Source organism: Pygocentrus nattereri, chromosome 4 (genome assembly GCF_015220715.1).
Source record: "Pygocentrus nattereri isolate fPygNat1 chromosome 4, fPygNat1.pri, whole genome shotgun sequence".
In the NCBI taxonomy this organism is placed as follows: Eukaryota; Metazoa; Chordata; class Actinopteri; order Characiformes; family Serrasalmidae; genus Pygocentrus; species Pygocentrus nattereri.
The window spans coordinates 39,423,375-39,437,939 of record NC_051214.1 but is presented as its reverse complement, the minus strand read 5'-3'; the positions used below and the strand labels follow the sequence as shown (position 1 = coordinate 39,437,939).

At 36.1% G+C, this 14,565-nt stretch overlaps 1 protein-coding gene across 4 annotated transcripts in view; it reads right to left on the bottom strand.

The window, feature by feature from the left end:
- dpf3 (D4, zinc and double PHD fingers, family 3) overlaps positions 1-14,565 on the bottom strand; it is a 47,606-nt gene that overhangs the window by 26,124 nt on the left and 6,917 nt on the right. For all 4 annotated transcript variants that reach the window (XR_005130208.1, XM_037537893.1, XM_037537892.1 and 1 more), the window contains exons 2-3: positions 6,484-6,644; positions 15-122 (exon numbers count right to left, since the gene is read on the bottom strand). Coding sequence is in view for 3 of the 4 variants with exons in the window: in XM_037537893.1 (XP_037393790.1) it covers positions 15-122; positions 6,484-6,644 (269 nt within the window). In the remaining variant the exon portion in view is untranslated. The remainder of the gene's footprint in view (positions 1-14; positions 123-6,483; positions 6,645-14,565) is intronic.

Genomic DNA, 14,565 nt, shown 5'->3' with positions numbered 1-14,565 from the left:
TGTTATGTTCATACCAAGCCTGAGTTCACACAGTCGAAGCTGAGGGTCCATGGGGGGATGGAGTCGCCTCTTCTTTCTCCAACAGCGGGCAGGGTAAGTGTACATCTGACCTGCAGCCAGTCCTGCAGGGGCACACAAGCATGTTCAAAACAGTGTGTCCAGACACTAACATACTAAAAATTAATACTAAAAAAAGTTTTGCCCAGTCACTAAATAAGGAAAATGTCATTGAAGAGTTTCATGTCAAAATGCTGTATATACATTTTAAACCATTTTAAGGGAAAACACATTTTTATTATTGCTTACATTTACATTCACAGCATTTAGCAGACGCTCCTATCCAGAGCGACTTACAAGAAGTGCTTTGTCTATCTAGAGAAAGTATCTTTACTAGTTACCAGTAGGTTAGAGAGAAAGACAGTCCTGAGCTCAGATACTGCTAAGAAACAAAAAGTCACTGTTGATACCCACTGCTCTACTAACAGTGGTTATTATATTTCATGTATGTGAAAAGCCCACACCCAATTCATATGATGAAATAAACTCTTGAAAGTAGTCTAAAATGTGTTTTGGAATAAAAGCTCTTCAATTAATAGTACATAACAATAAAATTGCAGTGGGAAAAATTATTACACAGTGATTATTACAGTTACATCAGTGCTGTCAGAACACAACCTTGTATATCTTGTATCTTTAACCTTTATGCCATTTTTCTGTTTATGATGTAATTTGACAATGTTTGATGCCCTTTACATTATGTGTAGATTTAACGATGAATGGACCAAAAGAAACAGGCAAAAATGACTTGGAACAAGGGTCTGGTTCCATTGACTTCACATTAAAAGTAAAGTGGGTTTTTTTCTACTCCTGTAAAGTTATCATTTTGGAGTGGAGTACTATATGTTTAAAATGAGTGTGCCAGCCATGGCCAGTAGTCCAAGAGAGCATAACTGAACATGCTCTCTCTAGGTAGGTAGGATAGCCCTCACTTTCCTTTCCTTAATTAATGTTAGCACACTTACTAGACTAGACTCGGGCTTCTGTTAGATTATGTAACACAATTGGCCATTAGTGTTCTCTTCTAAGCATGCTGAGCTGTTCAATAAATTTGCAGCCTTTTTAACAGAAGTGGTTTCTACTAACCTGCACTCTCCCAGTTTGATATCATTGTGTGATGGGGAGAGCTAAACTGGAGGCAAAACTGAGTAAAAATATACAAAGTATAATACAATAAAAATGAAATAATGTCAGCATGAATTGTAATTCATAATGCATGTTGGTTCCTGGACATATTTCCATTTTGAAATGTGTTACCACGGAGGATCTCAGAGCTAGCCTAGCATGTTCATTCAATAATAGGTGGAGATGAAACATATTATTGGTTAATATTATTAACTCCATTTGCTGGTGCACAGTGATGTAATCAAACATCAGATGTTTTAGAGGTGGTTAAGTCATTACACTTTGATACAAACAAAAATTTTGTTTTCTAAATGAAAAGATATGGTGAAACTTGCTCTGTATGACATGATATAGTAACTTGAACTAACCATGCAGAAAAAGGTCATTATTGAAAAAGTATTTACCCCCTTCATGATTTTCTCTATTACTGCATATTTGTCACAGTCAATGCTTTTAGATCTTTAAATAAAATGTAATATTAGACAGAGCTTTACCAAACACAAAACACATGTTTTGCATTATTATTTAATTTACATAAAGGAGTAAATCTATCCAACATGCGAATCGTCCATATGAAAAAGTAACTGCCCCTTAAGATTAATAACAGATTTCATGACCTGTGGCAGTAATAACTGCAACTATACAACCCTGCCACAGCCTCCTTATTGGGTTCAAGTTAGGGCTTTGACTAGGCCACTCCAAAACTACTTTAGTTTCTTTTCAGACATTGAGATGTGGATTTGCTTCACTTTTTTGGATCATAACTTGTTTTTGTTTGACTTTCTTTGCTGCATAACCTGTTTATGTTTTGCTTTCAGCTCTTGGACAGATGAGCAGACAGAAGTTTCTACAAAAAAGTCTCTAAGAATAATCATTTCATCTAAAGATTTGAAATAACTCACTGTTACAGAAGCGCAAAGAAAATCAGGAGGGGGGCAAATACTTTTTCATGGCATGGCACAGCTGCTTCTGAAAGGGTACTCAAGGTCAACTTTTACATTTTGTTAATTTTCTAAGTGAAAGGACAGAGACACCACCTCTGCATAATACACACTCAAATAACAAGCATGTTTCTGTAATTACATACTGAATTCATTATATTGGAAAGAAAAACAAATGTGGCTGGTGCTTAAGTTTGGGAACCCTTTTAGTCAGTACTTAGTAAGAACACCTTTGGCTGGAATCACAGCCTCCAATAGTTTTTTATGCCTAGCTAACAGTCCTTCTTCTTGATTTAGGACTTTGTTTCTTGGCACAACACTTTTAGTTTAGAAATATTCCAAAGTCATCTTGCGTACACAACATATTTAAGATCTAACCACAGATTTCCAATTTAACATTTAAGTCTGGTGACAGTGAAAGCCATTCCAACTTTAGTCTTTTGTTTTTGGGAGTATTTTAAAGTTGATTTTGATGTATGTTTTGGATGATTGCCTTGTTGTAATATCCAACATCTTTCCATCTTTAGTATCTTCACTGACATTTCTTGATGTTTAGTAAAATCTGCCCAACACTTTCCTTGCAGCAACGGCTGCCAAAAACCCCAAAGTATAACAGATCCACCCTTTGATTAACAGTAGGAGAGGTGTTCTTTAATTTAAATGTTCCTAATTTTTTCTTGGGTATTGTAGTTAGGACTAAGAGTTCATTTTCATTCCATCAGATCACAGAAAATTATTCCAAAATACCTCTAGCTTATCTATGTCTTATGTTTTGCATACTTCAGATGTTGAGTTCTGTGATGAGATCAGAGATAAGTTTTTCTTTTGATGAACCTCCCATGTGGATGATGTTTGTCCAACAATGCTGCACATTCATTTACTATTCCCATGCCAGTCAAATATTTCTGTAGATGCTTGGCAGTGATGTGGGGGTTTTGCTTTGCATACCTGACAAGTCTATGAGCGGTTTTAGCAGATAACTTTCTTGGTCTTGTAAATAGTGTTACTAACAGCATCACTGTTTCAGAATACTGGTCAAAAGCTGAAATCACATTAACGATTGCTCATATTTTATTCAATAATACTGTATGTTATGCAGTGTAGATTGAAATACTAAGCTAGAGATGTTTTATTACATATTTCAAGTTTTTGGGGAACACTAAGAACTCATTAAGTGATAAATAATATACTGTACTTTTCTATTTAAAGTTATTCCTTGATATGTTACCACAAACACGGAATTTGATCACCACTTTTACAAAAACAACTATTACTTTTATTATAACTCTATTACAACATATTTCTAATTTCTCACATTGATTTTTTTTTCATTTAAATATGGCAACATCACAGTTATAGGATTTTGAAAATTTAAAGCAAATAAGAATTCCAACAAGTAAAATAAATAATTATTCAAGATTCTGCTGTTAGGTCACTATTTAAATATGTGAATAGTGTTGGTAAGATTTTTTTTTTATTTAGTGAGTTAGTATCCTAAAAATGTCCTCCTAGAATAGTAAAATGTAACTGTATTCTGAATTGAAATGTACATTTGACTGAATACTTCATTTCTGTATTCTGAACACGTATTCCCAAAAGTTATATTCTGTTACATCCCAACTCCGTTTGATACTGACCAAGTTAAAGCCTTAGTACAAAAAGTTCAGACTGTTTTTTTAGGCTAATTTTTTCCACTGAAGCTTGTGTTTAGGTGACTCTCGGGTGCACTTGAACTGCTTATTAGAGATTTTTGAACTTGTACAGTCCAGCTTGAGTGCACACTGTCATTAAAGTTAATTCAAAAACTAAAAAAATTTTCAAAATTCATGTACCTATTTCAAAGAATCTATTTTCACTCAAATTGTTATACTGATAATAGAATTTGTAGTTAAAAACACTTCTCAGACATTTGAACCTCACTGTATTAAACAATTCTTCACCCGCACATTTAAAGTCCTGAGAGGATCTCACATAAAACATAGCTTATATTATCCAAAGTGACTGAATAATTTATGGCAGTTGCTGCGGTTAAATGAACTAAACTAGACACGGGCTTGAAGAGAAGAAACAACAGAGATAGAGATAAGCCCTAAATAAAAAACATGCAATAAACATTGGTTTACCACAAAGTACAGGGTGTGTCTGAGAGGCTTTAGCATGCAAGATGTTGATTCTATTTGTGTCCAGCTCTCAGTAGCATATTGTTCCTTTTGGCAGAGACTGCTGCTGCCTTGATATCAACAGCGGCTCTAGCTGGGTCAGATGGAAGGCACTGTGTTGCTGTCTTTTATAGAAAAGCTATTCAATTCATAACAGACTTAAGCATAAAGCTGAAGCAAAACTGGGATACAGCTTAGGATGTAGCTTAACTACCACAGCTGGTTGGTCTAAGTAGGCTAAACAAAGAGAGTCTGTGTTTATTAATCCAGTGTTTATAACATGCTAAATTGTCCTGTATTTAAAATATCAAGTATGTATTAAAACATCCACTACAAAGCAAGCCTGCTTCCTGTGTCTGTTTGGAAATGTGTAAAAAAAAAAAAACACCAAATAAATCTGACGTGAAACTTCTAAGCCTAGATCTAGTTTGTACTCTAAAGGAAAGCTCTGAAGGGTGTGTATAGCAAAAGCTCTCTTTATCCAAATACTTGTGGCAGGATCAAACATTACGGAATACATGTGATGCCCACTGATGACTGACCATTTGATCTGAAGCATATTTGGGGAATTTTGGAACTGTTCAGTTCATTTTAAAACAATTCAGAGCAGAAACTGAGAAAGGAAAGAGCACATCTAGAGAAATGAGCAACGCTTTATTTTTCTGAATAACAGTAGCTAATAATTAACAGCTAGTAGTTATTAATCAGAGACAAACTCGCTTATATAAAATCATGCTTGTATGTTGATTAGTTCCAATTTTAAAATCTGATTTGCTGAGCCACATTTGAAGCTGTTACACAATATTATGGCTGTTAGAAACAAATAAACAATTGCTCTACCAGTGTTAATATTTAAAAATGTCAAAATGTAAACATTTTAATGTTAAAAAAATGTTAGTTCTTATTTGAATACACATTTATCTTTCAAGTTGAGGAACATTTTTGATGTGCATGCACGATGGAGAAATAGGACATTTTTTCTGCTAAGTGAGGCTATAAATGGTGTTCTAGACTGCTTTTTGAGTGATAGCACAACTAAAGCAATCGTAGTACCATATCGACAGACATTTCGCACATGTTCTCTAAGAAAAAGTTTGATGCATAGCAGTGTTAGAAAGTCACATATCGGCAGTGATGCAGTAGAGAGAAGGACAGGATGGACAACAATAGCTTTCCAGACCTACTAGAGTAGACATAGCCTAAGCTAGTCCCACTCACAGCATTTATGTTCGTTTTAACATGAACTAGTAATGAGTACATTCCAGTCCATCTTTCTTAGTTTTTGGGTATATAACCATGAACATATTATAACTGTCAGTGGCTCAGGTCAAAATAAACCAGGTTGTAAAGAAAAAAAGTTGGTTAGTCAAGAAAACGGTTCTATATAGAACCATGAAAACCCAGACTACCCTTTGCATGAATATAGTTTTTTTTGCATCATGAACAGGTTCTTCAAATAGATGGAGAATGTGCTATAAATTTTGAAAGAGTTCCATATAACACTGAAAGGGTTCCTCTCTGGTTACAAGCATGTTGTCATAACAGTACCAGAACCCTTTAAAAAATCAATCCAAAAACCTTTCATGATGTTAAGAATGGTTTAATCATGAAAAGGGTTCTTTGAGTGCTCATGGTTCTATATAAAACCATTTTCTTTACCAAACAACTTGATGTACAATCTTTTTAAAGTGTTTAGTCTATGTTTTATATAGTCTCTCACCTATCAAATCAATAGACCTCAGTCCACAGTCTATATACTTTTTATATCTCAGTGTATTAATGAAGAACTCGCACTCATAAGTGTCTGTATATTACATATTTTACAGTGGTAACAAATATTGCTCAGCAAAGCAAATTTAAGAACCTGATTGATATGTTTTATAATCAATATTTTGTTGGGCCCTTAATTTTAGACTTAGACTAATATTTAGTCTGTTAGTCTGTTAACAAATAATTGCCAACTAATGATGACCTGTTGTTGGTCAAAACTATTTGCCAAATGTTTGCATCCCTACTCCATATACATATATGTATTACTAAAAGAAACACCATCTACTGTTAATGAACTACAATTGGAAGAGTGTATAGTATATAGTAATAAATATTAATATTAAATTCATTGAATTACTGAACATTGTGTATTTCATCACTGGCCTTTTGTGGCCTTTCTCATGTCACTGCTTTAGTTAGGGTTCGGGTACCTGGCCCCCTGTGGCGTTTCTCCATCCAGATGTAGCAGTTGTTCTGAGCCACACCTGTCTGCGAGTCCAGGAAGGGCATGCGGACGCTGCGTTCAGCACACAGGCGGGCATTGTAGCTGCGGCAGTGCTCGATGGCCTCCTTATAGAACTGGTCACCAAGACTGGAGAGGAATAACAGCAAGAAGTTCAGGTCACATCACTACAGTTCTTCAAGACCAAATCTAGCACAGAGCACTCTGATTATCTATTTAGCAGTATTACTTAAAAAAAAAAAGGAAGGTCGAGATGGTCAGTTTCAAACCAGGCTTACAAATGTCATCAATTACAGGTTTAGCAGTACATCACACTGCAGTGATGTAAAGTCATTCAGCTGGAAAGCTAGAACAGACTATTGTCAAATACAGTACTATTCAAGTATGTGCCTATTTTTATTTAGACAAAATGAAACATTTCTGGCTACACATAAAAATAAAAAATCTTGTATTGTTTTTTTTACTGCCTTATTATAGATTCTGTATATAATCAGATATCAGCCAAGATTGAAATGAACTGATTTTAGCTTCATAAAATCAAGTTATGCTTTTTAATTTTATGATGTAAATAATGTGATAACCGCTGCAAAACCTGTACCAACATGTCAGTATTGCACTACACAGCCAGATGGCTCTTTATTTAAACATGCAACTAATTTTCCATTTAAGAATTTGCAGCCTGGCTCATTAAAGAGTAAACAATGTTATTTATATGACCATTTCGGCTAATAGTAAATAGCGGTACTAGTGTGTTACACGTGTACATTTAATCCACACAATGTGAGGTTTAGGTGAAAAAAGGCTGATAAAAATCTGCCGACAAACAGCAAATTTGACTGTAAAGAAATCGGAATTGGACATAAAAATTCATTATTGGTTTATCCCTATTTTATATTCCATACAGTGTAAATAGCTCCTCCACTCACATTAGTGCACACAGTGTAGTTTTAGAAATAATTCTAAAATAATCAATTTAAATCTTGGAAAAAATCATGACGCACTGAAATGACTTCTTAAAGAATCAGAATTCAATCACTGAGATTTAGAGCCCTACTGCCAATACACAAATGTCCCTTTCATACAAAACACTGCCATGCTAGATTTTCAGAATCATGAGTAACTTTTGCTGTTGTGAGGATTTTCTTCATTTCACCCCGAGATGTTTGTGCTTATTTACTTCTGCTCTTGTTATGTATTAGTCTGCCAGCCACATTCCACAGCTCATTCAATCACCACCATTAACTTGCTGTTCAGTGCGCTACCAGCAATTGTTAAATTCCTGTTGATGGCTATGTGTGCTTTCTTTATGTAGCCTAGTGGTCAACAATCCCCCTGAAGATCTACCTTCTGGCAGGTTTCAATTCTAGCCCAAACCTAAAACATCTAATTCAGCTAATTAAGGACTTCTGAATCAATCATTAGATTATTTGACCCAGGTGTGGTCGATCAGGGCTGGAACTGGGGTCTGCAGTATGGTAGATCTCCAGGAGCAGGTTTCAAGTGACCACTGATGTAGTCAGTCAGTAGGCCAGGTATACATTTACTTGCAATGCAATTTCTCTTTGACACTATGTAAGGCATTTTGGAAAATTCAGTCACTCTTATACCTTTCCCAGAAAAACATACTCTTAGAAGACTGATGGCCCTGTTTGCCAACTTAAAAATAAAGGTTCTTAAATACTTCTAGAAAAACCTCAATTGGTATTTTTACATTATGTTGGGAACTTTTAAGTTTCTTCAAATTGCACATCTATTTTCTTTAAAAAAACATTCACTGAAAGGTTCTTGGAACTAAAAGTTGATCTTGTGTCAGTCTCTAGTCCTCATGGGCTAAAGGGCAAAACACTGCAGACTTCAACTCTCTAATTAGCAAGGCGTTCAAAACTGAATTCAGCACCTTAGATGAGGGTGAATGCTAATCTTTGCCGCACTATGGCCTAGAAGGTCCCCAGTTTGACATACCTGGTCAATGGTATCCAAGAACTGTAAAATCTCTGTCAAAACTGAAGAGAATTGGAAATCATAATAAATTTTCCTTCCATAATGTATCATGTTTCCATGCCAAAAAGGGTATAAGGGTGTGTCTGTGAGCTAACTCAGCATTTTCTGATGATGATAGATGGGGGTGGTAGGAGTGGATGACGAAACATTATGTTATTGGTTAATTTTATTATTTTTCTCATGGAGACAATCAAAAATCAGGCAAAATTTTAGAGGAACACAAAAGTCATTATATTTTAATAGAAGATTATGGAGAAACTAAAATTTTGTCCTTTCAATCAGGGTTCCTTATAGTTTTTTTATAGTTTATAGTTTTCTGGTAAATAATAAGCTTACGTTATTTGGAATTTTACGTTCAATGACACGGGTAGACTTGTAGGCTCGTGTTTAATTGAAAGTATACATATATAAATACAGGCTATGAAGCATAGTAAAGACAGTCATGCAGCACCATTCTTTTAGGATTGTGGGGAAATGTATATTGATGGTTCACAAAATTGCCTCGTTACAAATTTTTAATGACCATGACTAAAAAACTGTTTTGAATGAACAATATCTGATCAGTTTAATAAGGCCAGTGTTGATATCAGTGCAGTATATAATATCAGTGCAACAATACAAAGAACCCTATTTTATTCCTTTTGGCACCTTTATTATTAAGGACAGGAGAAGATCCACCAGTCTGTAAACTGAAAGCTGAAAGTGAGTCTCCTGTGCTGGGCATGAGCCAGCCAGAATGCGTCCTGTCTCGATTAGATCAGCCCTGCTCAGGGTTAGAGGATGCACAGTTATGTGTGGAATGTTGGGCTGGACAAAGAGGAATACTCTGACCCAGCAGTGGGACACAAAGGGCCTCAGTGTTCGGAGAGGGAGAGAGAGCTAGAGCGAGAGACTGAGAGTAAACAGGTAGGTAGAAGGGAGTGTGTTTTCCAGAGTGAAATGGGGCGGCTACGGTAATGTGATAATCGACTAACAAAGCTGATGTATTTCTATGAAAATGAGAGCGCAATTCACAAATCTATGGCTACAATGAGGAGTTATCAGGCGATCTTACTTCATTTTCCTTTCTTATATACAAACCTAAATGGAGTACTTCATATCTGCAGAACTCTTTTATGTCTGAATTACATCAAACTGCATAGTTTTGAAGTAAAATGAAAGATTTCCTGTTTAACGTTTGTATATCTTTTCCCTCTCTTTATACCTCTTCCTCTCTACATTTCCTGTGTGAATTATTCCCTGAAAAGCCTGTGTTTTCTGCCAGAGACTGTGGAAAGTGCTGAAGAAGTTCAAAGCACTTCAAGCTCACAAACTGTATGAGGGCCATGACTGAGTCACCTGCCATTGACCAGTACTGTCTGAAGCACTTGGCCTTTGGTGTTGATCTAGGATCGTATTCTTCGTAACCATGATTTCAGAGTTTAGGGGGTGAAAGGGAAAACTGGTCACAGATTAGCAGCAGAGGTTACTTTATCAGCACCATCTCATGGGTAAAAATGGAGACTTAGCGATCACTCAGCATCCCACAACTGCTGCTCAGCTTCCACAACCAGCAACACTCTATCCTCATGCTGCATTGCAGTCGAGACAAGCTCTATTGGTTCTAAAAGGAACTGTCTGGCAAAAAGTCATATTTGGACTACAGATGGGAATTTCAGTCAGATTTTACATTTGAATTTCCAAGGCATTATTCAAAAAACTCCTCCCGGATGTTCCACTATCACAGTTTGCATAATTGTCAATGGCTTACAAAATGCCAGCGTTATGGTGCAGAGATTGCACTGTATCTCATTTTCATTTATATCTTAAAAAAAGATAAATGAAACTTGCAGAACAGATGCACATTTTTTAGCTCAATTATATCTTTAATTTTCCACAATCAGAAGTGATTTTCCGAATCACAAGCATCATCGGAAACAACTGACGGCATGGATGATATGATAAGAGTAAGAAGGGAAATGAGTTGTCATCTTTAGCCTTATGCTTGAGCTTTGAACTGATTGGAGGCCTTCCAATATTTTCAAATGTTTGATTTTTACAGCTCAAAACATTTACAGGTGCTGTAGTGTGAGATAGTCAGTTACATGACTGAACATGGAAGCAACCGCCAATAGGAGAGCTGGAAAAAAGAGAAGGTATGTGTATTGAACAAGCTGCCTATTGAATGAGTGAACACCTCTATAACTTTAGTGCCTTAATAATCAAAACCTCAAGGTACTGACTTAACAAATTTATGTCAGCTCACAAGCTAGTAGTAACATTCTTGTGCAGTTTTCTCTACAGAATAAAATGACATACACATTTGCCAACCCCATCTTTATCTACACTTTATCTACTGCTTTCGCTTCTCTTGTGCATGAAAGCACAAACAACTTCTATGTTACCATTGGCAACATACCATTTTGGAGAATCATGGCTTAGTTAGGACAGCAATGATTTGTTCCAGTTTAAAACTAAAGAAGGAAACTAAACAAGCACATTTTTTTTTGCAAAACTATCACTTGAATGGTGACACTCATAAAAGCATAATCTTAAACTTATGGGCCCAAGTGCCTTAAAGCTTCAAAGCTGTTGCCCCCCTTAAGCTTTAGCTGAATTCTGCTGGCCCCTTCAGTGCTATTGAACATAAAAACTGTGTATGAAACAGATGAAGAAGAAGAATAAACATGAAGCTAGGTGTCACACAGCATCCCAGCAGTGTGTGAGATTTTAAAGACCCGGCAGAGGGGCTCTGTTTATACTGCTGTCGTCCCAAGAGCTACACAAAGCTTCCACAGAGGGCAACGTTCAGTGTCTGACGTTCCAATCAGAAGCGGCCGTTACTGACCCAAACCTCAGTTCAGCTGTGCAGTGCTGAGGCCTCTTCTGCCCAGAAGAGGAAATCTTTTCATATTCAAATAGACCTCTTGAGTGGATTTTAAGGCTCCCTCTTTAGACGAGTGCTGAATAATCATTGGCTTAGGGAGGTGTATCTCAAAGTATTGTTGTTCCTTTTGTGATCCATATGCATAGTGCTGCGATAATCAGTGCTGAATTTGAATTAAACATGGGCTTTGCACCACAGCCTCCGGAATATGAATATGGTTTCACCGCATAAACAGTGCCTCGATGGAAAAGGGAAAGGGAGGAACAAAGCGTTCTTATGCAATGTCGTCGACCAAAAGTGTTCCTCCACTCACTTTCTTTTTCTCCACAGGGAGGTATTGTATAACGGTTATTCATTTTGAGTCGGGTTTAAACCCGTTGACTTGCCGCATTACTAGCAGATACTCTACCAAGTGGCCTCAATGGTCTTAATCTCAGTCTGCTGTTGTTTCTATTAGGGTTGTAATGATTCACAAAGCTCATAATTCTGTTCAATATTATACGGTGGTGTCTTAATTTGATACTATTCCAATATGGCAAAAATAAGCAGTGCGTCTAAATCTGTCTCATGCTAGCATGTTTGCATTTTCAATTTATCTCAGTATTCAATACTATTTAGGTACAATATTTTATAATAATGAGCAAGACCTAAGCTAATATACATTTACAACCCCAATTCCAATGAAGTGGGGACGTTGTGTAAAACATAAATAAAAACAGAATACAATTACAAATCTTTTTTTCAACCTATATTCAATTGAATACACTACAGAGACAAGATATTTACTGTTCAAATGTGTGCTACCACACCTTAAATATAGATAACACACTGTGCACTTTCACGGAGGATTTTAAACCAGGACTACAAAAAATATAGTTTGTTAAAGCACTGGCAAGTCTGCAATATGCCAATTAGTCCTGTTAAAAATGACAAATTTAAGATAAGATAATCCTTTATTAGTCCCACAGCGGGGAAATTCACAAATTTATGAGTATCCTGACCAAATCCCAGAACTGTTCACAGCGATGGCCACTGAATGGTCACAGACATCTAAATGCATCTCAAAAGCTTACATTAAATGAATATGAGTATGCTGCCTTCTGTCTGAAATCTTGGTGTCAGACTTACATATTACCAATGTCAATATTACATATAAAAATGTGTAGATTCACTGGTGGTTTTGGACTGAAAATAAAATGGCTATATTCATGTTGCAGGCATTCTGACTCACTATAAAGAGTAAATTTCTCTCCAGTGAACCATTTTGCATCAAACTCAGTGGACCACTGCAGTCCAGCTGCTTTTTATGAGTTTGGAGATTGAGTGCAGGAGACTACAGTGCTCTAGCCTCATTACATACTCATTAATCCAATTGACAGTTAATTAATTTGTGCTGCTGTCTCGCCATTAGAACAGTGAACAGCTCTATGGAACGGAACGACTCCCTAATTTGTGACAAGTGATTCTGATGAGACTGCTGATTAAAATAATGACGTCTGATGAATTTGCAAAAAGCCCAGGCAGTAATCCAGAACTTCCAAAGACAATTTAATGTAAGACTTGATTGTGGCCTCTAATTAAGGACATGATCATTCTCTCATAGTAAATGTTCTTATGCACTAGTAAGACCAAAAAAACACATTTTCTCAGTATAATATGTATTAAAACTGCAAAACTGGCCCAGAATAGCATTATGGCTGCTGTAAAACAGACTGCATCTCTTATTACTATTAACCTCTGATACAATTTATCTTACACAGTTCATTTAGGAGTATTTATGGGTCTGTGTTCGTCTCTAGAAATAATTAATAATCACCAGTATTTAAGTAGACTGGCTAAGCCTTTTTGCCTCAAAGCTAAATATTGCAGTTCTCATTACTGGAGACAAGAACAATTTGTAGAGATGATAAATTTAGTATTAGCAATGGTTCTTCCTCCCATCCAAATGTATATTGTAGTTTTGCACAATTTTGTGGCCAAGATAATACACATGCTCACATTATCCTTTTTAAGGCATTTAGTGTTCACTTTTATGACATTGCTTCCTCATTGAGTGGAACGCTCATGTGAGCGTTTTCAAAGTGTTTTTGTTTTTCTTGTATAAGGAGAGATTCTGATGTTGATGTTGATGTGCATTAGGGCTGTCTAATATGACAATATATACCATTATTGCGATAAAATTTATCACAATGCAATACATTGCTTTTCTGAATGTATCATACATGTTGTCAGTACTTGAAGACCTCTGACCAACTGCATGGTTCATCATGGAGAGAAAAATTAGCCCCCCGTTTAACTGAATTTTGTGCAACACAGTATATCAAATATTGAATAAAAGTCATTATGGTTGTCTTTGTTTGCTCCAACAGATCAGATGTCTGAAAAAACAAATCATATTACTCACTTCTACTGGGGATCTGATGGAGGGAAGAAAATGGCATTTTCAGGAATATCTGGACATGTGTAGACAAGGCCTTAGAAAAGCCATAGTGGCCCACTTTGAAGCACATGGAATACATATAAGAATACCACCAATGTTTAAGTTCTCCATAATTAAATGGTTAAGATTGGGAGTGGAATGGTAGGGATAAACCTACAGGGTCAGAACAATTCACAGTGATGGTGATAACAACCAGACGCCTGAAGCATTTACTGCCTCTAAAAGCTCCCTCACAGAACTTTATTACAACTTATACATATTACGAATGTGCTGCCTGATGCCTGAGACATTGTTTTACGATAGTTTTGAGACACGTTTTGGCTGAAAACATATTTTTTTTAAATATAGGCATGGTGGAGAGGTACATGCACTGCACTAAAAGGCATTATAGCACCCAACAAAAGCTCATTTGTTCAGATTTACCAGATTTACAAAGTTACCATCAGCAACATTTCACATAAAAACACAGGTAGGTTCACTGGCACTTTTAGATAGTAAATAAAATGGCTATATTTGTGTTGTAGACATTGCGGCCCCTGATATCACCAGTATATCCACGACAGTAAGTTCATCTGAGGCGAATCATATGACAACAATGAATGATTTTGAATTATTTTGTCTACATCTGAATAATTATGTGTACAATTGAATTCTGCAGACATTTTGAAAAATCTGTGGAATTACCATATAAATTCTATTCAGGGTGCAGAGTAAGGTTCCTGAAGTGGTTATCTGGATGAGTT